Source organism: Hippichthys cyanospilos, chromosome 3 (assembly GCF_059441005.1).
Source record: "Hippichthys cyanospilos isolate Australia breed blue-spotted pipefish chromosome 3, RoL_Hcya_1.0, whole genome shotgun sequence".
In the NCBI taxonomy this organism is placed as follows: Eukaryota; Metazoa; Chordata; class Actinopteri; order Syngnathiformes; family Syngnathidae; genus Hippichthys; species Hippichthys cyanospilos.
Genome location: NC_142371.1, coordinates 30272603 through 30296723, shown reverse-complemented (window position 1 = coordinate 30296723; position 24121 = coordinate 30272603). Strand labels below are relative to the sequence as shown.

General features: G+C 38.2%; 1 protein-coding gene across 1 annotated transcript; it reads left to right on the top strand.

Annotated features, from left to right (window-relative positions):
• Positions 1 to 578: 578 nt before the first annotated feature.
• LOC148426801 (tumor necrosis factor receptor superfamily member 11B-like) lies at positions 579 to 23752 on the top strand. The gene is made up of 6 exons (XM_088409355.1): positions 579 to 702; positions 13060 to 13287; positions 15407 to 15551; positions 18757 to 18972; positions 20476 to 20700; positions 21425 to 23752. Exons 1-6 carry the CDS (start codon positions 619 to 621, stop codon positions 21817 to 21819), a joined length of 1293 nt encoding a protein of 430 aa, XP_088265481.1. The 5' UTR covers positions 579 to 618; the 3' UTR covers positions 21820 to 23752.
• The last annotated feature ends 369 nt before the right edge of the window (positions 23753 to 24121 follow it).

Genomic DNA, 24121 nt, shown 5'->3' with positions numbered 1-24121 from the left:
CTTCATCTCTTATTTCTTCTGTAACCTTCCACTTACTTTTTGCTCGCACACTGTCACCCAAAACAACAAAAGCACGATTAAAAAAAGAATGGATAGATGTATAATACATTTGTAATTCCTTGCTTATAGATTCTGAGAAATCCCATAGTTCTACTTCTCCTTGGATTGGTGAACAGGTTTATTTTGCGCACTGTTTTAGTAAAGGTAATGTAAAGCAAAGAGTTTTAATTTAAATATGTGATGGAAATGTGATGTGAATTGTGAGACATCCTCGTGATATTCCAAAAAGATGGGGTCATTTCAGGAAAGCAGAATTGCCCAATGATAGTTTTTCTTTTTCAGAGGAAATACTTTTATGTCAGTACATAAATAAATGCATAAATTAAATGTTGCATCCCCTCCTAACATATTGCGCTTGGTCCCTCCTCACTTGTAGTAATCGTCCCTCTCTGTCTTCCTCTTTGACGTAGTCGGGGGGGGCACTTGGTGGGTGGGCAATGCACTCACTCTCTCTCTCTCTCTCTTTCCCTCTCTCTCTCGCTCGCTCTCCCTCTCTCTTTCTATGGCTCGCTCTTACACACACTCTCCCTGTGGCTCTGGTATAAGAGCGCATTTGTGATGGAGTCCACATTAGTACACTTTTATGCAGAGGAGATGAGTGCTTGGATAGCAAGTTCCAACCTGGCCATGAAACTTATACTGGTAAGCTGTATTTGACTTTTCTGGAGAAAAATGATTTTTTATTTATTTATGTATTTATTGCGCATTTATCTTGGTTAGGCTTGTGGCTGGATGAATCTTATGTTCCAGGCTTTAACTATATTATAAATGTGAGTAAAATTTGTTTCTTCAAGTTTTAGTAGTTTATTCTGCCTGTTCTGCACCACTGTAATTCTTGTGTGGCTACAAAACAGTATTTGTTTAAAACATGTACAGGGGATATTCAATCAGTCATAGTGGTGATAAAATAAGAGCAAATGAAAAGAAATGTAATGCAAAAAAAAAAAAGATTTTTTTGGAGCTTTCTGCCTCAAATAATGTATTGCTATATTATTGATCGAGTGGGTTCAGGATCAAGGTTGCGTGTTTTTTGTCACCCATTGTAATTTGCATGGTAGATTTTGAATATGTTTTTCATAGTGATGGCTACCAGAACAGAAAAAAAAAAAAAAAAAAAAAAAAAAAAACTTAAAACCTTTTTGCCATTCAGAAGCACCAAGTGCGGCCTTACATTTGTTTCTAGTTTTCATTTAATTTTCATTCAAGCCAATGTGTGCAAATGTACTTATTGCTTCAAACAATTCCTGCAGATGATTTTTTACACTGCTGGACACATTTGCAATGAAAATAGACAACTGTCATATTTAGCCAACTAATGACTCAGTCTTCTTACTGCTTTCAACATCCGGCTAATTAGCCAATAGCTTCCATCGGGAATTCTTCATATTCTTGTGCATGCTTCCAAGCGTGTCACGCAGCCAAGCAGCCTCTCAATCCGTCATTGAGAAACCTTGTGTGCGAGTCTGACAAATGGTATGCAGCCTTGTCCAGAGACACTGTTGTGCTTTCAGGCAGTGATTGTACCTAATGCACCTGTGTGCACTTCCTTTTCCCGGCGTGTCCCCAGCACATGTGGCTGCAATCTGTCTTCAAAGGCATGCTCCTTTCAGATGATGTCAGTGGAATACCTCAACATGAAATCACATAAAATCTTTTTTGAGGCACACAAGGACATGTGCGGGTCAATGGGCGAGTTAAAGTATATGCCTGATACGCTAACGCACTTATGTATTCTATTTCTCAATGTGTTCTTTGTAAACCCACCAGCTGGCGAATTTGTCTGTCTTTGTCCATCCATCCATCCATCATCCATCTATCCATCCATCACTCTGTCCACCCACTTAGTCCTTGCATCCTTCTGTGCATTCATCAAACAATCTGGCCATTTAACTGTCTATTCACCAGTTTGACTCACTATCAATTTATCCAACTTGGGTGTCCATGTAGTTCTGTATTTCACATTAATATGCACTTCTTGTCGGTCCCCCAAAAATCTAGCCACTCATTATTTACCCGATGTTTACATCAGCTACACTTTCACCATTAAATGGCTCTTCTTTTGCTGTCCTTTTCCCCGTGAGGGGTTTCCATGGCGTGTCATCCATTTCCATGGAAGGCTTTCTTCTGCATCATCCTCTCCAACACCAACTGCCCTCATGTCTTCACTCACTATATCCATCAACTTTCTCTTTGCTCTTCATCTCACTTTCTCTTCCGGCAGCTCCGTCCACATCACTTTTTTACAGATATACCCATTATATGCAACTCTTCTGGACATTTACAAATCATCTAAGTTGGCTTCTATGGTTCACTTTTTCTTCTATTTCATATCCTAGCTTTGTAGTGAAACAACTTAGAACATTAAACCTAACACGCTCAATTTTAATTTTTGCCTCATAACTTACTATGAAACTCTTTTCAGCTCCAGGGCATTGTAAGCTAACACTTCCTTTTTAGATAACACCTACTCCCTTTCTCTTGCTCCCTACACCATGGTGGAACAATTTGAACTCTGCCCCTAAGCTTTCAGCCTTATGGCCTTGTCCACTTGGTCCCCTCGACTTACCTTTGTCACAATCACCACATCAACCAGCTTCCTAGTTTAACCCGGTACACTCCCAACCTCCGGCGTGCCCAATTTTGCTGCTAGATTCAGTGCTTCCCTCTTCCCCTTCTGTCTATGAACCCACATTTCACTTCTTCTCGCTCGTTGGTTAATAGTGCCGATCGTGATCATAATTAACGCATGTCACGATCATTTCAGTGTGGATATCTTAGGCGGAATGCTAATAATAATTCAGCAAAGTTTGAAGCTGGATCAAGCCCTTCTTGGTGCAATGCCCTTTGCTTTTACACAGGCTTTTGATTGACCTACACTTTGCACTGGCTTGTGCCCTCTATGGGGCTGCATTCTACCACTTTTTAAAAATGCCGTCCTAAAAATGAGTTAAAATAGTCATTTTTAACTGGAGACATACCCTGCTGTCAATCCACCATTATATTTGACAATAAGTCACAACCCCTCTTTTTTGAATCTGTCATCCATCTATCATTTTTTTTCATTGCTAAATATTTGCTTCCTTTTGTAGTTTGCCTTTTGTAATTTTTAGAACTTGAAGTAAGCAATCCTATTCACATTTTAATCCCATTATCATAATGTACAGGAGCTACATGTGACAGTATCTGTTACCTCTTCCTTCGTTATCTTCACACCCTCTCCTTGCTTTCCTCTTGGATGTGTCCGTTTGTGTGACCTGCAGAAACTTCCCCAATTGTGCAATACTGTATTCCATTGTAAAAGCAAAGAGGATTAGTTTGGCGGGGGGGACCTTGTCAATCTGATTTCATACTTTTGAAAACTTTCGGAGGAATTCCAGGAGGGACTTGCTTTGGATGTGTGATTAAGGAGCAAGATGTTTTAAACTAAACGCTTACCATTGTAAATTGCAACTGCACACCTGCTTCCTCTTTTGCATCAACAGTAGAGCAGATAGCAGAAGTTTGCATGTATGGAGTGCAACTGGGGGGCAGGGTGTAGAGGCATTATTTGTTTTTTTTTTAGCCGTTTGTGGAGCGTGTGGTCAAGAGACAAAGAGAAGTGGGGGGGAGGGGGGTATGCAAAAGGTATGCAACTATTTGAATCAATGTCACCCTTGGTTTTTGTTTCATCTAACTTCCTTATGTGTTGTGTTAAAAACAGTATAACTGATGCAAATGTGGTGAACAGTTGTAGCACAGACAACACATTGTTGCACTCCGTACAGGGAGTAGTGGTGTTTACGCATGGCTTCAGTACAACATGCACAAATGTTTGCATGTGGTAGGCAAATATTTTTTTTGGCGTGGTTTTGAACGCAGAATATGACATTTTTAAAAACGTTAACACTTGAGTGGTAATTGTTGTTTCGGATTTTTGTAACCATTGACAGACTCGTGACAACCGGATAAAATGTTATTGATACCGCAACCGAAAGAAGTTATAATGTTGTAAAAATACATATTTTAAAGTGTCCTGAAATACTCTTATTACACTAACAATAATCGAGACAACCACAAAAACATTTACAGTTGTTGTTTTGTTTTTTCAAAGAAAACCAAAGTTAAAAGCATCAAATGAGATGCTTTGTTGAGCAATTATTGATGGACTACAGGAGGAAAAGCTGTGTCGCACTAGATCAATTGAGCAATGAATCAATGTCAGCCTGTACAGCAGCAGAATAACCTCCATCTCATTCCCCCTCTATCACTTTATGACCTTAAAAAAAGAGAGAGAGAGATTCCATATTCACGGGAAACAACTCACACATAAACATACTAGCACAGAGCTGGAATCCCCCCTCAGACCACCTGCGTTCTTCAGTTAACTGAAGCCATGTGCCCAGTGTACAAGCTGGCGCTTCAGGATTTCATCCTTTTGTGCTTCAGCCTCAATCTGCCACAATTAGAGGGTGACCTCAGATAACCCCAGATAACCCAAAACCCACGTTCTCTCAATATATTCTTTCTTGTGTAAATCTAAAAATGTAATATTAACCATTACATTTAAAGACAGCATAGAGGCATGTGAGCATCAAAATATCCAGATTTTTGTGTTACTGACATCCCTTTCTTTTTTGCTTTTTTGGAAAATTGGTAGATCACTTTGTGCCATGTTAGACGTGCTGAGGGGTTCTCCGTTGACATGCGCCTGACAATTTGCTGGCTGAAAGTAAATTAAGGTTATGCCAGCTGGAAGCGCCTCTACTGGATAAGGTCATATAAAATGGTCTGGTTATTTTGTTTGGGGTACAGGCATGTCAATTTCATTCACAAATGACAACAGATTGCATAACCCTCTTTGAATCCTTGTAGATAATAATTGAATGCATTATTAGAATGTAGCCTTATTTTCATCATACTGAATTTATGTTTATCCGGCCTCTTGAGCTAAAACGAACTTCGATAGGCTCTAGGTGACCCGATAAGAACAAGCACAACATCAAATGTATGGTCATTTTAGATCACCTTTGTTTGTTGTTTCATGAATATTATCGGTCAGAATTTCTTGAATAAAAAACACTAAGAATTATTACTGTTACGTAAGCTGACCTTCATATACAGTATACAGAGAGCAACCAAGCATGCTACGGCTATTGTGGTGTGTCACGACATGTTTTCAGTGTGTTTTCTTTAAAAAACTAATTTAGTTCATGCAGTAAAACTTGTTGAAGACCATGTTAGCAGATGGGTTTCACCAGTAGTATTCTTTTTTTTTTTTTTTTTTTTAGCAAAGCAAGCAGATTGAAAGAAGCCATTTTGTTTTAAGTAACATTTTGGTTATTCTTCAAACTGATTTGTTTCATCCAGCAAAAAACAAAAAACAAATGGAGCGGAAGGTTTTTCATGAGCTCACAAAGCTAACATCCTTAAGTATTTGTCCTTTTGCTGTCTATATCGCTGTCTCTACATAATTACATTTTAATCAAAAGCCCTCCCTTTTAATCCTTTGATTTCCGTCTCCACTTTAGTACCTTCATCCATGTTTTCCTCCCATTTGGCTAGGCTCCCTTTAGTACATTTGTCTCACTGACAGTGTAATTATGGATGTCAGTGAGACCTAGCTTCCATGTAATTTGGTTTCCCAATGATGGCCCATGTATGATGTCATCAAATGGTGTCTTCAAAGAAAAACAGGAGGTTGCTAAGTTCACTCAGTCTTTTAATTGCTGATAAACACACGTAGGGCCACAGGGCATTTTCCAGGAAATGTATTCGTTAAAACCTGATCAATTTTGGCAGGTTTGATCAAGAGTAATGAAACACGACAATGTTTGATTAAACTCGGGTCATCCAGGAAGCATTAAAAACATAACATTAGATATTTTGGACTCCCTCATTGAATAGTGCTTCCTACAGTTGAGGGAAAGTCCTTTTCTGTTACTGTGCCACAAGTAGTTCATGGAATTAGTATGTTTGGATGGGTTAAGTGAGACTCATCAAACACTTTTGGGAAAGAGAAACTCCAGCAAGCAAGTTAATTCCGTAATGTAAAAAAAAAAAAAATGGCAATGTGATATTAAATATTACTAGTTACTTTTGTATGAAAGTATCTTGTAGTTACACTACCCCTGCATTACCTATGTCGATACGTACCTATATCGGGGAAGAATATTGTACATATGTCTCCTTGTTAACATACAGCTATTTTTGTTTCTCATTTATGTGCCAACGAATCCATTTTATTTAATCTATTCTGAAAGAAAACTAAAGAGGAATGCCACAAGAGAAAAAAAAACTGAGATTGAAGTAAGATCTGCAATTAATTGCTCTAATTAATGCTTTATTCAGATTTGTGTTGTGATGAATGAAAATATCGATGTACACAGCAAAAAGGACCTTCAGCCATTTATGTTCTTTAGCATACTTGAATATATGCAGTTGTAACCATTTACCTCTTGTTGTATTTGAGACTAGCTAGGCACTGCAAGTTTTGCAACCTTGCGTTTCGACCATCAGGAGGGAAATAACTGTTTTCTTTTGTCAGTTTCCCAATATTTCGAAATTAAAATTAAAGTAAAATATTGTACATCCTGTTCATCTCTGACTCACTCAAATGTGGGGTGTTCTCAAATTTTGTTTTGGCAAGAACCTTTGCTATGGGTTGATACAGTGTCTTTGTTGCTATCCTTAACTGTGACTGCAGTTGCGGCTGGGTCCTTTGTCTTTATGTGGTAGGCTAAACTTGAGCTGCTTCTGTGGCGAGCAAACACCACAAAAAAATGCATATCACTCAATTTTATGAAAGTTGCCTTTTTTTTAAGTTAATCTTACCAGTCATTGGACCCTCTTCAATTTTCATGTCTCCCTCCGCTCCTGAACTTGCCCTCCCACCCACATCCAGAGCCTATTAGGTCATGCCAAACACAATGATAGCCAATCAGTGTCCACCAGACTGACCTTTGCTTTTTAACCTGCAACAACTCATGTGCAAGAAGCCAGATACATGACATAAAAACAGTTCTATTCATCATACAGAAAGCCTTAAAAGTTATAGATTAGAAATTGTATCAATGTGATTAAAAAAATAATAATTTTTGTCTGTAATTATGATCACAATGAATTAACGCAATGAAGATGTTAATCTGGCACCCTTTAGTTTTAACACTAAAGAAATGTCAGCTAGGGTTGCTAAAGTTCTAGGGCAAAAGATCCACTTTGACACAGCGGCTCAAGTGCTACCAAGTTAAAAGGTTAGCAGAGCTGTAGGGTTAGCACAGGTTAGCTTCAATTAATAGCATTTCGTTAGGTTGTCAAAGTTACTTCAGACTGCAAGTCAAAGTGGTTCGTAAGTTACAAATGAAACATAATAAATAAACTTGTTCATATTAATTCATGTCTCACCTCCCTTTATTTTAGCATGACTCCCAAACAAAACATTTATGTACTGCCTTTATTGTAATATAATTGAATTATCGTTTGCACTAAAAAATATAGAGAACAAAAGAAAACGTGTACATGATAAGAGGACCTTAACAAGTCATATAAAATTACATCGCTGAGGCGAAAAGATCGATTTTTTTTTTTTAGTTGATCAGAAATAAACATGCACGCACAGAGAGAATATGCAAAGCCCAAACCTTAGAAATAAGGGCTGATTACTAACCTCAACGCCCTTCTAGTTGGAGGTACTGTACTGTACGTGTGATTATATGGGATATTTTATGATCAGATTTTTTAAAGAATAATAAAAATCTTGGGTTTTTGTTTGAATGTATGTATTTACTACATCTGGATTACCTGAAGCGGTGAAGCTGTAATATTACCATCCAAAGCAACTTCATACTACAAATGCGGCCTCTTGAATGCATTGGTTCTCGATACTATTTTTCACAAGATGCGCCTCCTCTGCTGCTCCCAAGTGGTTACAAGGGGTTTTGCAGGTTTCATCACCAAACGTTTGATTTTAGTTATAGTCCACGTGGATCCCATCATAGCCTTATAACTAAACCAATGAACCATTCAATTTGTCCCAAAATGGATTTAATCAGATCCTATTATAGTTATTTTCATCTTAACATTTCCCAGAATGCATGTGCTGTCCTTCCCTCTCTGTTGCGTGCATTTCTTCTAAACTGTGTGCTGTCGCTGCCGTTGGACTCATTCCAAAGAGCACTGTGCGAAAGTTGACAAAATCACTGCGACTGTGACCATTTCCACATGTGCTACTAAACACACGCCAGTGAACTCAGCGTGACTTATTGATGTGACGGCTGTAACTGTAACCAGATTAGCTCAACGGGGGTCAGAGCTTCTCAATACTGTCTGTGGTCGCATGGCTTAATTGCCTTTTTAAATTATGACTATGATCGTTATGATTATGATTCCTGGTGGGGGCCACCCATGCTACAAACAAAACATGCATTCATGTTATGGCTCACAGAGTCATCTCATATGTCCTCAGAGGTTGATGAGTTTTGTCAGGAAAACCCACTGAGCTCACTTGGTTTTTGGAGCTTCGGTTTCCAATATGGAGCCTTTAATCTGTTTTTATTATCTTTTCACTGACCTTGGAAGCAACATAAAATACATTGGGTGTTTTTCACCTTCTTATGAAACGATCACCAAGAGTCAAATGTGCATTTAATTAAGAACACACAGCTCAACAAAGGCCAGCGGCGTCATTTTTAGTCGTAGTATTTTAGCATTCCTATTCGACCTTTGTGTGGTGATTTATGTAGTGTACAGAACATTTAAGAATGAGGCTTGGCATCTAACAGATCGGAGTCCATTATTATTATTATTATTTTTTTTTTTTTTTTTAAGTGCAACATAGTGTGGTAGAGCAGGTAATCCGGTAACTGAAGTCCTTGGGAAAGACACTTTGTACACCTTACCTGGTTTGTCACTTTATGCACAATATGGCAGCCACGCTTCTGTCAGCCTGTCCCAGGGCAGATGCGGCTATGCAACATAATTTGCCACCTCTGGTATATGAATAATGTATTCATTATAAAGCGTCTTTTGAGGGTCTGGAAAAGCGCTATGTGTAAGTGATTCATTATTATTATTATTATTGTTTTTGCCAGGCTATTCATTTGTTTAATTCATTTGTTGATTCCAGTAGAGTACCATTTGAGAAATATTTGTGGGAGTGGACATCACAGAAAAAAACTTTGATTGTCATATACCTTTTGACATCATTTAAAATGAGGGTCACTCACCCATCAATTAATGGAGTGTTGACATTTATTACAACAGAGCTGAAGACATGCTGTCTGCATCTGTAAAGGACATTTTGGTAATGAGTGTTGCTTCTATACTGCATAATATTTATTTATTTATTTATTTGTGGAGTGGGTGATGCAACTAACTGAAGAATAAGTTGATGTGTGGTGTCTAATTGATCAGAGTTCAAAATTTGAAGCACAACTGTTGGCATTTTTACTTTTTTGAGTGGGTTACATATAAACATGAAGTGTTGCATGACAAGTTGAAAGCAAAGCACTATTAAGGCACTAAATACCGTATATATTGTACATAAATATAGGTATGTTTATCTATGTATAACATAAGAAAGGTAAAACCTGAGTTGGTGCGGTGTGCCTTTCATTTTGACTTGTATAGTAATTGAAGTACTGAAGCTGTTTCAGCATGGGCCATTATTTGAAGTGTGTTATGTTGATAACATTTGACAACCAATTTGTCTATTTCAGTGGAAGGCTTAAATTGCAGAAATACTGTCATTATCTGTGTTTGTGTTGATTTGGTTTTTATTATATTTAGTTTTGTCTCGTTATCCCTGTGTCCCTTTTGTCATGTTTTATTTATTTATTTATTTAATTATTTAATTATTTATGTCCATCTAGTTGGTTAATTGTTTGCTGCTTCCGTTTCTCTCTGGTTCCCAATTTTGGATTGTTACTTTGCTTCTTCTACTTCTCTTTCTCTCTTTGTTTTGTTCACTTGTGTTAATTTAGTAGTTTTTGATTCCAAGTATAGTATATTCTTTTTGTTTTTCGGAAAAGCATTACATTTTTTTAGGGAACATTTTGCATTCTTGCCTGGCTTCCCCTGCTTCTCTGTAGTTGTGCCCTAACTCCTCCGTGCAAACCTGTATCATAACAGGCATGAGATCAAACAAAACCCAATCTAATCAGAACCAAATCAACGAAGAACACAGTTCACGACAAATATATAGCAACAACTGGCCATTGTTCTTTCTCTACCAAATTACCACAAAATACACATTTGACCTCAGATGCAGAAAGCATCCGATCAGGTTTGACAGATTTATTATTGAGGTAGTGTGTCGTTTGAGGTAAGCGGCTTAAGAAGAAACACAAACACACAGCAGAGAGGGAGGTCAGTGGTGCATGGTGGTAAAATAGTAGGACAGACTGTTTTGTATTGTGGTGGTGAACGGGGAAAGCCCAGCAGTAACCTCCAACAGTTACTTTAACAAACAGCAGCCAGGAGAGTTGACCACATACGGACCACAGCCATAACACATAAACACACATCGGCATTGCCCACACATGCAATGCATTATCCTGCACATGTACTATATATTAGTGGAGCTGCTTATTATATTTTTATGTAGATAAGATGGAAACAAACAAACGTGGGAGAAAGCACACACAGTCATATGTGATCACAATGCAACGCTGGCCCATTGAGCAACGAGGCTGCATCTCGGCCAACGGGAAAGTCCGCAGAGCCGCTGCTGCAGCCGAAAGGAAGCAGACTGTTGACTGACATCTGGTCTGCATGTGTCCTCCCCGGTCTGCATGGCTGCATGTCAAACATGCTTGCTAACTGACAGCTTCTCTTCCAAGTCTACTGCGAGCTGTTCGGGAAGACTCACAGCCAATTAGACAATAAATATGAAGGCTCTGTGGTGTATCTATGGCAGAGTGTTCCTCTAAGAGTTGTGATAAAGTGTGTGACGGTGGCTGGTGAGCGCTATCGCATTTTAAAAAGGGTGAGATCTTCTCCTTGAATGTGTTCCCACATAGTCCTGAAAACATTTAGGATTTCAAGGCTTAGGTCTCCCGACCTTCAAGCGTTCGCTAGCTGCAGCTTCGGGGTCTGCAAAATATTGCACAATAAATCATTTAAAAAAATATTCATATACCTACATATGGGGATCAACGGGCCAATAAAACAAACAATATATAGACCATTGGCTCCTTCAAAAATTAGCTTTGGCTAAATCAAATTGCTCTGATATGTTTGAAGCTAATATCTATCAAGTCAATATTATTTTAAGAGCAAAACCTATAGCCGTCTGTTCCAGGAATACAAGAACAAAAGATTTATTTAGTGAAGAATCTTTTTTTTTTTAAAGGCATCATACCCAGAATAAAAGTCCTAATTTGATAAAAAAAAAAAATATTTTATAAATATATATTGCACTGGGAAATGTTTGCCAAATGCAGTCTTTGAAAGAGGCAGCCACCAAATCAGAGGCACAAGAGTGAGCATGTGTGTTTCAGAAAGAACTCAGACAAGCCCCTACAAGTTACTTTACTAACATTACATTTTTTAATGCCATTTTGACATTTTTGCAACCAGTAATATTACCCTGTTTATGCAACACAGTACATTTGATTAGTCTTGTGTTTAACAGAAGTTAAACGAATGTAAACAATGACTGGCATATGAATTTTGCTACTGTCCTGAGTGGAAACGTTTCACCTTACGGGCGTTGACACTGAGTATCGGGTGTTAAACCTCACAGCTTGGTCATTGGAAGCCTTCAGGCTCTGTATTGCCTCGGACACTATCTGGGAAGTGTTCAGATTGCCTGGTTGACTCTTGGCATTTGGCATTTGTCTCCTGCACACATGATTGTAGCACAAAAAAAATAAATAAAAAAAAAGATGCAGACTAGTGGCATTTTGTCTCTTATTTTTTGGTTAAAACTAGTGCTGTCAAAAGATTTGGTTTTGTAAAGAATTGATCTAATTAGTGTCCTTTTAAACTCAACTGTACAGTTCTGAGAAAAACATTCAACCTGTTATTTTTTTACATTTTGATACATTGTGTTTTTGCGGTAGTTCAAACAATCAATATACAATAACAAATAAGTGGATTCATTTATTTTCTTCAACAGATGCTGTTGTAACTGGTTACCGTTTGATGTATTTGAGACTACACCTAGGGTGGCTTCACTGCATTATTGTCTGGACATTGTATTTGGAGCTCCAGACAATTACAAATCTACACTGACAATGTCAATACAGTGTATACGCAAGGTATACCACTGATGTGAAACCAACACAGTCAAATGTAACTGAATTGTCGCTTGAACCTGACTCTGGATGATTAGCGAGCTCAACTTTAAAGTCATGGTGGAAAAGGTCAGTTCGAAAGTGCTTATGTACATTGGCCTCACCATATCAGTGGGGCGGGAAATGCATAGCAGCTCGCTCGCAGACACATTTTGAGAAAACAAAAGATTTGTCTGATTTCACATGAAATGAGTGGAAGGCACTCCAGAGTCCCACCTATTAGTAAACAAGCTAATAATAAGTCCTCCCTAAGTTTTTACTTGGACTAAAACATCTGCATCCACTTAATTTTTTGTCCAGAAATCATTTAGTGTATGACGAAAGTAATGCCAAAGGAGCAGTGAAAAATAATGAAGACTAACAGGCACCATGAAATCATACAACAACAATTACAGCTTGTTTGGCGTCAATATATTGTGACTAATTGCTGCTTGAGAGATGCCAATAATGAAGTAGTTCATACGCAAAGATTCATCTCTCCGGATGATTTTCTTCTCTGACTCTTTGAAGCACGGGAATTGGCTGGAGGCCAACAAGTCCACCAGGAGCTACAACTTTACAGCTCTGACCTTTCCTTCAACTCGTTCTTACTGGAAGCCTTTGGACAGACCGCTGCTCCAGCATTCAGAAATATTTCAGGCTTGAGCTCAAAAAAAAGATGCGAAGTCGAGATGGCGTTCTCCGTCACATGTGTTGATGGTTTTTTGTTTTTTTTCCCTTGGTGCAGCTGTTCACAGCCTCCCTCACCTGGGCCTTCCAGCAGCAGGCCGAGCCATCCAAATACCAATACCGCGACCCAGTGACCTCTGACCTCCTCCTGTGTGACCAGTGTCCCCCGGGCACCGCTTTGAAGAATCACTGCACTGCTGACACCGCCACAGAGTGCCAAGCCTGTCCAGAGAGGCACTTTGCGGACAGCTGGCACTGGGGGCACTCGTGTCAATACTGCACCTTGGTAGGTACAGCGGTGAGAAGCAACAAAGTACAAATCCTTTAATACTGTTCTTTGGTACGTGTATTTGTCTTAACTTTCTAAATCGTTTGTATTATTTCATTTGTCATTTTTTCCCCCAGATTAATTGATCAATCGATTAATTGATTTAAACAGGGAGAGGTAAAGTCAACCCCGATTGAGATCTTTATTTAGATGTAGGGATTCTTAAAAGGCAGGGGAACAAAAAACGTGACAGCAGCGAAATGCAAGACTGTATACCTGTAAACATTGATAAGAATGAATACAGTTTTAGAAAAACAAGATATTCTTCAATTGGTGACTTGTTTGCCATTACCGCTACAAGATTGATTTGTGATGTAAGCACTGTGTCTTGTGCCAGCCTAAAAAAAAAATAAAGTTCCTGAAAAACCTCACACATTTTTTTTTCATTTTTAATCATTATCTCATTTAGCATTTGTTACTAGCATTTGTGACTTCACACGTCACAATTACATATTTAAACAATGTGAGAACAGCAGTTGCTAACACTTGGCGCTTAGAAGAGAAAATATTTCTATCTGGCTTCCTTCTCATCACTCTTCACTAACGTTTATGTACACATTTTATCTCTATTCATGTCAAGTTCAACCACTGCAAATATTTGAATCCCTAGCCCCAATACAGTGTTGTGAAAAATGCAGGTTACAAAATGCCTCTTTGGAAAAATATTGTCTCTAGTTATTAAACTACCTTTGAAAGGTAATCCGACTGCTCTCACCAGACAATATGGAGCACTTGAGCGCTTGAGTGGCAGATTCATGCTAGACCAGGGGTGGGCAATTCCAGGCCTCAGGGGCCGGTGTCCTGCATGTTTTCCTGTTTTCTCTCTCAAACACACCTGATTCAATTGATTAGGATTATTCTCAAGCTCCAGCAGAGCTTGTTGATGAGCTAATGTTTTAAATCAGGTGTGTTAGGGAGATAAAACTGGAAAACATGCAGGACACCGGCCCTCGAGTGCTGGAGTTGCCCACCCCTGTGCTAGACGCTATGATAAACACTAGCAACAGGCACCGTACAATACATTGTCACCATAATTAAGTCTTTTTTTAGTGTCGAAAATTAGCGACTGAACATGATTTTTAGAACAACGTAGTGTTGACTCACGTCTCCTGGAGCAACTGTTCAGTGCTGCGACACACTTCCTGAAACAACTTCAAAATAAAAACATATCGAGGCGTTTGTGTTGTTACATTATTTTTTATGATGAGCTTTATTTTGAATACTGCATTTATTAGTGTTTTACCGTAATGCAAAGCATTGAAGGGACAGTGTGTAAGATTTAGACCGTTTTTCATTAAAATGGAATAAATTAAATCATTGTAAATTTCAAAAACTTGCCAATGAATGCGTTCTTAATGACCAATCATAAGTTTTAAATATAATTGTAGGTCTAGTTATCATTAAAATATGTTACATAGGGGGTGGCACTTCTCCGGAGGTGGCCATGTTTGCTATAGCTACGGGCAATGGTAAATGCATCCCTTGCAGCACCTCCTGCTGTTTGTCTCAAGCGCATTCTCCTGTGTACCACATGTAAAAAACAATCGCCAGAATGGTATTTGGACTTCTGTCTAAGCATACAGCTTGAGTACTTTTGCCACCGTTGGCTAAAGGTAGATGGCTAAAATGCTAAATATGACTTCATTCTAGTTTTCAGAAAAACCTGTTTTTGTAATTAAGATTCCTGTGTACAAACACGCACACGCACGCACGCGCCCGCACACACGCACACCTACACACACACCTACACACGGGCACGCACTGTGGATTTGTCTGTTACTTCACTTATGTGAACTGGTCCGAAAACAAGCCAATGTTGCCTTCACATTTGTATACAGATTTGTCTTTACGCTTCACTTTTGCGGTTTCTCTCAGATCATTTCCTTATGTGCTATACTGTGTTGTTTGTAGAAGACCAGAAGATGGTTTTAGTGTATGTCTTTCATGAAAATGTTGGTTCAAGGCTGCGGTTTGTAATGCTGAACCTTGGTGACCTGCATTGTGTCTCAAAAGAATCATTTCCACGTTCCCCACTTAAAGGTCTCTGACTGTGTTCCGCTGTGTGCTATGTGTTTAGGTGTGCAAAGAGAAACAACTGGTGAAACACGAGTGCAACAGCACCCACGACCGAGTGTGCGAGTGTGCGACAGGTTTCCACCTTGTGGTCGAGTTCTGCATCGCACATAGCTCCTGCCCACCTGGCTATGGAGTTACAGCTTTAGGTGAGGGAAATTGTCATTAGCAATTTAAACTTCAACAATTATTAAAGATTCAAAGATATTCATTGTCAAATGTATAGCACAAAACCACACAGTGAAATTCTTACTCTGTCCTCCTTCTGACCAGATCACATTACAAATGGAACAAGTAATAGTTAAATATTAGGAAAAAGATTAAATGACTAAGTTACATTGACTGCATGTCAGCTTACAAAGGGTGATGCTTTCACTGTTTTTTTTTTTTAAAAGGATGGATGTTCTGTCAGAGCAAATTGTTTTTTTAACGTCTGTTTTTTTTTTTATTTTAAATCTAGACTGTAAGCGAAACTGATTTTGAAGGGATAGTGTGTTAGATTTAGACAGTTTTTCATTCCAGACAGCAGAAGGTGCTGCAGGTGTGCATTTACCATTGTCCGTAGCTATAACAAACATGGCCGCCGCCGGAGAAGTGCCACCCCCCATGTAACATATTTTAATGATAACTAGACCTAACTAGATGAAACTAGACCTACGATTATATTTAAAACATGCACTCTCCCTATAATTACCCTGATAAGGAAGTTTAATCATGAAAAGAGTTTCCTTTGTTTCTGAATGAGTTGTTCCGTTTAGACTACACGGGATCTTTTGCACGGTGCAGTCCTTTATTGAGTCATCACGGTTTGCATCAACTTTCATTTTATGAAAACAAATCCATCCCATCGTTCGTCACATTGACAAAACCTACTGTTGGTCATTAAGAACACATTAATTTGCAAGTTTTTGAAATTTACAATCATTTAATTTATTCGTTTTTAAATGAAAAACGGTCAAAATTTTACACACTGTCCCTTCAATTACCCTGATAAGGAAGTTCAATCATGAATAGAGTTTCCTTTGTTTCTGAATGAGTTGTTCCGTTTAGATTACACGGGATCTTTTGCACGGTGCAGTACTTTATTGAGTCATCACGGCTTGCGTCAACTGTTATTTTATGAAAACAAATCCATCCCATCGCTCTCCTCTGGACCACATTTTGCATTAAATACAGTATGCCTCGTTGCCTGCATCTATGACATTTACCCGCTATTCTTAATACCCTGTAATTCACACACCGCCATAGTAAAATAGGAGACAACTTTACTCGACGTGGGATGGCATTACTGGGGTTTCCCCTTCCCTAAACTGTATGGCTCCTTATGCGATGGGCATAAATGCGGTTGAGGGCTTAAGACCGCAAGATGAGCAAAAACCAATGCTTTGCCGCCTTGATGTGACTCAGCTTCTTCCCACTTGGCCACCTAACATGCCCTTTTGCTTTTCACTAAAATGTAGGTTTCTCTCAAAAGTAGCAAATACACAGTGGGCTTTATATTCATAGACAACAGCTGCACTCGGGAAAACAATTTACATATCTTTCTGTACCAACTCAAGCCTTGATGCACTTGTTTAAGAATTCGAACAGACATGATAATAGGATAATAGTAATACTCAAGAACTCAATTCAACTATTAAAAATCTCCCTAGAAATTTTTACTTCAGCCACCTGTAGAAGTCTGCACCCGTTTGAAAGCACCCGTTTGAAATCACTGCAAGTTGCGTGCATCCATGAATATAGCAGTTATGTGCAGGCAGAGCCTTCAAAGCACTGCCCAGCATGTAAAACTTTGGATGAATATTATTAAATATTGTATGTGTTTATTTTCAAAAGTATTTTCTCTTCTTTTAACTAGTATTTGAATCGATCAGATTTCAGTTCCTATTTTACAGGTCCCGTTTGAATTGTGGGGGATGTCAGAACTTTTACACACTCTGATTGCTTCAAAAGTTACTCCAGTGAGGATACATTGCTTGAGGTGGCTGTACACTATGGACGTATTTTTAGGAGACCTATATTTAGTCAACAGACCTGCCTTGGTCAACTTTCTTTTCCCAGCCCTCCAATTCATATGGTATCATATAATTAGTAAAAATGGGAGACACCGCCACATGAAATGTTGCAGCGCTCACTGTGAGGGTTGCACAATGGAGTGGGGGTGGGAGTTATGCGTGAAAAGTGCCGTTTTCTATTGGAAAATACCAAAATAAAGTCCAGCCCTGCACACATTTAGACCATACTTTGTGCCAGACTTTGCATGTTGTTACAAGGTGCAAAATGAAGCGAAACAAGTGTTGAAACTGAATAATGAAGTTCAATGTCCCACATGTCCCACTTTCAAGAAGCAGAATGAGGATGTGATTGTGACACACATCACCCACAATGTGACTTGTGCACTTAGCAGACAAATAATTTTGCATATGTTGGTCTAAAATACGCATACAAGTGAGTATGGATGTCCTAAATAAAATATGAGGAACCTACTTGGCAGCTAGATTCATAGTTTTTCTATGCAGTAAGCCATATTTGAAACAAGAAACAAGAAAAATAAGTTCTGGAGTCGGAAAGTCCTAATGCAAACTGAATTAACTGCAACCGTGACTCCATTGAAGATAAGTGGCATAAGTGACATTAAAAATAATTTTACTGAGCAGCCAGGGCAGAGAAGTGTGTACACTTCCTAAATAAATCACAATTTCCTGTTAAATAAACAATTCCTCTTTGGTATCACTAGCACATTTCTGACAACATTTTGGGTGAAATGGTTCAATGTTAAGAAATTTGAATGAAGACGTTCCACTGAATTTAAGGCAAATTACACTTTATTCTTGTTTCCAGTAAAATATACGGTCATGCAAAAATAAGCCCACTGAGTAGCTTCTACAGTAATGTCGTCACTCTCATAATGACATAGGCCCATGATGTGGTTGGCTTCCTCAGAATCATACTGTATCACCGCACCTTAACATAAAACAGCAACATGTAGTCATTTGATCATCTGAAATAACTTCTAAAATCATTTGCTTTGTCATTTGCTTAGCGTCTCTGTCATTGTCATGTAAACCATGTCTCAGTGGATTTACTGTAGCACTGTAGAACAGATATTATTGTGCCAAGATACATCATCATCTGTTCCCAGGCAAAAAACCCGATCCAAAACTGAATCACCGATATTTACTAATGGTGTTGTTTGGTCTATTTATGCCAGGGATTTTCTATCAAGTGGTAGAAGTGACATACATTGAAATATGTATCCACTTTTTGTAACATTTTTGTTTGGTGGTGTGGCCTGACTTTTTTTCGAGTATGGAATACAAACCTTGGCTTAATAAAGACTTCTGGTTCTTACAGGTACACCATTGAGTGACACTGTGTGCAAGCAATGCCCCGCTGACCATTTCTCCAGCAGCAGCTCCTCCACAGAACCATGTCGACCCCACCGAAACTGCACAGATGCAGGCCTCAAGACTTTAAGATGGGGGACGGCCTCTTCTGACAGCATCTGTGCGAGTCAAGACCAAATTATGGCCTTAGATTGTGCTCATCAACATACATTGTGCCACACAGGTGAGAACCTGAGGGAAGGAGGTCCATTGTACACATCAGTTGTTCACGGTATACCGCACACGTTACAAGATCAAATTAGTCTGGTTGATTTCTTTTTGGAATGTCATTGTTTCCCTTCCTCGGGGCAGGGGATTTTCTTTAGTCCTGTTTTCTGACCAGATTTAGGCTGTTCTCACTGCAGGTTATTTCTGCTTTTTTGTTTTCTTTTTGAGTATGTTTTTGTTTTGTTTTTGTTGTTTTCCATCCAAAATACAATCCGACAGAAATCCTGCGACCAAAATTTTTCAGAAAAAAATGCCATCCTGCGACCAAAATTTTTCAGAAAAAAATGCCATCCTGCATGAGTTACCAAAAATGTAATGTGAAAAAAAATCAATAATGAATTTGTAGGTATTGATTAAAGGTACTATATAAACACTGCTTCATTTTATTTAATATTGCCTAAAAAAAAAAAGAAAAAAAAAGACAAACGTTAGGATGTAGCATTTGTATCAATTTGTGGGAAATAAAGTGACCATATTTGGACATGATTGTGCCAGACAGCGATGTTATGCATTGGAAGCGTTTGCAGTACTGATACTCAGATTACACTCATTTGACCTTGTCAAGCCAAATACACTTTAATGACAACCAGACAAAAAGATTGGATTCAACAAAAATCTGAATTATGTCTCATGTGAATGAAACCACAAAAGCAGAGATCAAAGAACGAAATTGAATTTTTAATGAAAGGTAGGCCCTTTTTTCTACAAAAATTTCAAAATCAAGAGGCCCTTGGGGGCATGTTCATATATATATATATATATATATATATATATATATATATATATATATATATATATATATATATATATATATATATATATATATATATATATATATATATATATATATATATATATATATATATACACACACACACACACACACACACACACACATAAAGAAGGCATTTTTGAATCCTTCCCTTCCCAACTGAGCGATACCACTCATTTTCTAAGGCTGCTATGCACAACATTTCAGTATCTAAATCTGGTTTGTCGTATAGTCTATGCGCTACATCAGGTGTTAAGCTGTTAATTATACTGAATTTCATTGTATAATCCTGCAAAGCATTCAAAAGCTGTTTAAAAAATTTGTTAAAATTTGAAAAGAACAGACATCTTAAAGAAAGAATTCTATGACAATAACTAATATTAAAACCCAGAAGACTGCCTAAGTAATATGGAAGTGTATGGCAATGGCTTGTGTGTCTGAGTTATTTATTTTGTTGTTAAAAATGTTTAAAATATGTCCAAAAAACATAACCTAAACAGTGATCAGAATAAGCAGATTGTTAATTTTTACAAGTGAATGCAATATGCTTTCATACCTTAGAGAGGTTAATTTATGGAATGACAATGACGTGCAAATATGTAGCTACTTTACTGTTTGGAAAGGGATTTAAATGATGATGGTTTATTATAATAATAATACTAATAATCATTTTCGATCTTGTTCCAGATGTCTTCTTGTGTGAAGAGGCTATCTTTCAGTCACTCGCCTCCCCGCAGCTGTCCTCTGTACCCCTAGAACGTCTGCTGGAGAGTCTTCCGGGCCGGAGGGTGGATGGTAAGAGTGTGGAGAGGCTGAAGAAGGCCTGCTCTCCACAGCAGCAAGTTCTCCAACTGCTCCGGCTGTGGAGGCAGCAGAACAAGGACCAGGACAAGCTCTATGGCATTATAAAAGGTATTTTTAAGATGCTAACAAATTTATGATTACTCTCGCCTTTTATATGACTATCAACCAAGACATAGCTGATGCTATACAAATGTGTTTATTAGGCATGCATCGACTTTTCAGCCACCGAAAATTTTCCACCAAAAAAGGCAAAAGCATTTTCAGTTTTTAGCCGAAACACAAAACTGAAAAATACATTCTAAATGTAAAGAAGTGATGATGCAAAAACCAGCAGGTGTCTGTCGGGAATTTCACACGGCGTCGCTTGGTAGGCAACTACTGTTGAAAAGCATTTCAGCAGGTTGGAAAAAAAAAAAAAAAAAGGACACTTCACGTCACCATGTCACACTCCAACGTCATGTTCCGAAGGCCAACCTCAAAATAAATACACCAAGTAATACATGGCATCAATGCAATAGCTCTCGTCCTTTTTAACTGTGTTAGCAGTGAGGCTTGCCTGAGTCTCCCCAACTCCGTTTGTATTGCCATCACATCACAGAGCAACAATACAGTCCGGTCCCAAAGAAAATTGCTTAGTTTGATTCAAAATGATTTTTTTTGTGTTTCGGTTTTTGGCCAAGCGTTTCTCGCTATTTATAGCCAAATACTTTAATTTCGGTGCATTCCTAGTGTTCATATTAACTCAACACGTGAAACAACCAACAGGCTGCCCAAATGTACAAGTCGACGATGATCAAAGCTGTACACACCCCCACCCTTTTCTTCTACACAGGTGTGAACCACTGCGAACGAAAGGTCTCCCGCTGCAACAGCATGAAAAACTTAACGTTGACTGACCTCTTGGAGGTGACGAACAGCTTGCCAGGGGTAAAAGTCCACCGGGAGGATGTGTCAGCACTAGTGACTGCTTGTCACCCCAAGCAGTACATCCTGCAACTCCTCCACCTTTGGAAGACAGCCAACTTTGACCTGGATCTAGTCAAAGGCCTTTCTTACAGTCTGAGGGTGCTACGCAGCAAAGGGGCACCTCGCTACCTTCTTAAGGGCCTGAAGAAGATCAGCCGCATCATCGGGTCCACCTCCACACGCAAGACGTACGAGAAGATGTTTGTAAGCATGCTGCAGGATGAGTTGCAATTTAAAACTCTTAAGCCCTTCAATGAATGAGGGAAAACTTTGCATTAGGCATGGGCATTTGAATACATTTATGTATACACTATAAGAAAAATTAATTAATAACAACTAGTATATAAAATGGCCAGCACATCTGCCACAGTTTTAAAGTTCAATGTTCAAATCCAGAGTTCAATCTGTGGAGTATGCATTTTCTCAAAGTGGGTTTTCTCCAGGCTTCCTCACCTATTTAAATGCAACATGCATTTGAATATGGAAGTTTACCTGAATATGGTAGGTTAACTGGAGACTAAATTGTCGCTCGGTGCGAATAATATTCATATTGAGCGGCAACTATTCACGTGGTGTGTCTAAATGTCCCTTGTGACTGACTGACAATCGATCCAGGCTGCACATTGCTTTTTGCCGTCAGATACTGTCTGTCGATCTGAGCTTACCTGCAAACCCGAACAAGGACAAATACAGAAAATTAATGAATAAATAGATGGTTTGGGAAAAACCTCACTCTGTATGTTCTGAACTCAGGTTTTCAAGTGAATTCCACAAAGTCAACAGTTGTTGACGGTAAATTAGTTGTCTTGATTTTAATATCCCTCCCTAACTTCAGTTCACACTAAACTTTGAGGCGGCAGAAGCACGAATTACATAAACATACACCCATACACCGAAATTAGTTAAACTAAGCAAAAAATAGGTACGCCTAAATGATGTCGCAATAATTGTAATTTAAAATTAACATTACCTCTGGCATTGAAATAGGTCTGAATAATTATTGTTTTTGTTTTTGTTTTTTGTTTTTTAGGGAGGGGGGGGGGGCAAGTGTAAATTTTTCCGTCCCAGCCGAGAGGATTTAACCGTTTCAAGACCCACAGGATAATGCGTTCAATGATTAAATATACTGTACTTTACACTGACTCTGCCAAATGAAAGAATTAGATGCTCATCTTTCACCCTGGGGGTTGATTCTGCATTTTTCCATTCTTTTCAGCAGTAGAATGAAAATCAAAATGCATCAAAATGCAAAATGCAGCCATTTGTCCCAATGGACTCACAAACTCTGCTAATGTATTATCGAAAATGGGACATCCATAACACCTACTGGTTTTGACTCCACAGTACTTTTTGTGGGACAGCCAGTGTCCAGTGGGACAGCATCAGACACTTCCCAAGCCAACCCCAGTTAAAAAAAAAAAACGCAATTGACACTTATACATGTCAATGTCAATTAATGACTTAAGTCTTAAGGAGATAAAACACACATATAAAGCAATGCTTATGGTATTTCTTGTAGTAATGTAATGATATAATATAAGGCTGACTAGTTATAACACTAGTACTTTTGCCAACTTTCGGCCTTTTCATGAATTATACCTGTATGATCAATTACTATAAGCCCACCATATCGATCTTCAGAAAATATTTCATGGGAATGGTTTGAGTGACATAAAAGGTGACATAAAAACTATTTAAAATGTAAATAGTGCTAATTTTATGAAAAGTTGGCAAGAAAATTGTGTTTGTTTTTTTCTTATTGCTTTCTCGCCATTTGAGAGGAAGAATTTGATTTCATAATGAAATCCAGGTTAGAGCTATATAACTGTATGTCTTTTGTTGCTTTTGTCTGCGACTGCTGGCAAGTGAAGCTTATAAGAATTTTATTTTGTAATTGTCAGCTTTATGAATGTAAAATTGTGTTTTATTTAAAATAAGGAACTTTAACTTTCCGTTCTATGTAAAGGCTTGATTTTTAAAACTGCTTTAGATGAAATACTGGATTTAAATGCTGCAATTTCTTGAAGGGGAATGAGTTTTATTATTTGTTTTTACTATCGTTTTTAATATTATGAACATTTTCACTTTTAATATTATGAACATTGTTGTATATGTAAATATATATATGCACTGCGTAACACTAATGGCAAATGATTTGTACAAATGCATTGCTTTCATAAAAGATTGGACTTTTTCTGCTGTGCCTTGACTATTTTTTTAAGCATGCTGTATAGAATGAAACACAAGTAATCATGAGTCATCATGAATGATCATTGGGAGTTTTGTTCAGCGGAAAAATTGCCGTAAATTGATTAAACTGAATCATCATGAGTGAATCATTTTTCCAAACAGCAAGCAAGACAGAAACCAAAACTTTAGTCCTTAAATCGGTAATTTTTGTAAACTGTAATTTTGCAATATCACATTTGGCTGACTGTGCAAAGATTCTTTGGAGGAATGCAAACAAATCAGCACAAGTGTACTACTAAGAGGTGACAAAATGTGCAATTCAGCTTCGTATGAGTATTAAAAGTTGTATTCATTGTGGTTCTGCACCACTGAA

Excerpts from the sequence above, each read along its gene's own strand:
- LOC148426801 (XM_088409355.1), top strand. The coding sequence starts at position 619 with ATGGAGTCCACATTAGTACACTTTTATGCAGAGGAGATGAGTGCTTGG. Across the intron at positions 18,973-20,475 it reads ACATACATTGTGCCACACAG|ATGTCTTCTTGTGTGAAGAG; the intron begins GTGAGAACCTGA and ends ATCTTGTTCCAG. Across the intron at positions 20,701-21,424 it reads GCTCTATGGCATTATAAAAG|GTGTGAACCACTGCGAACGA; the intron begins GTATTTTTAAGA and ends TCTTCTACACAG.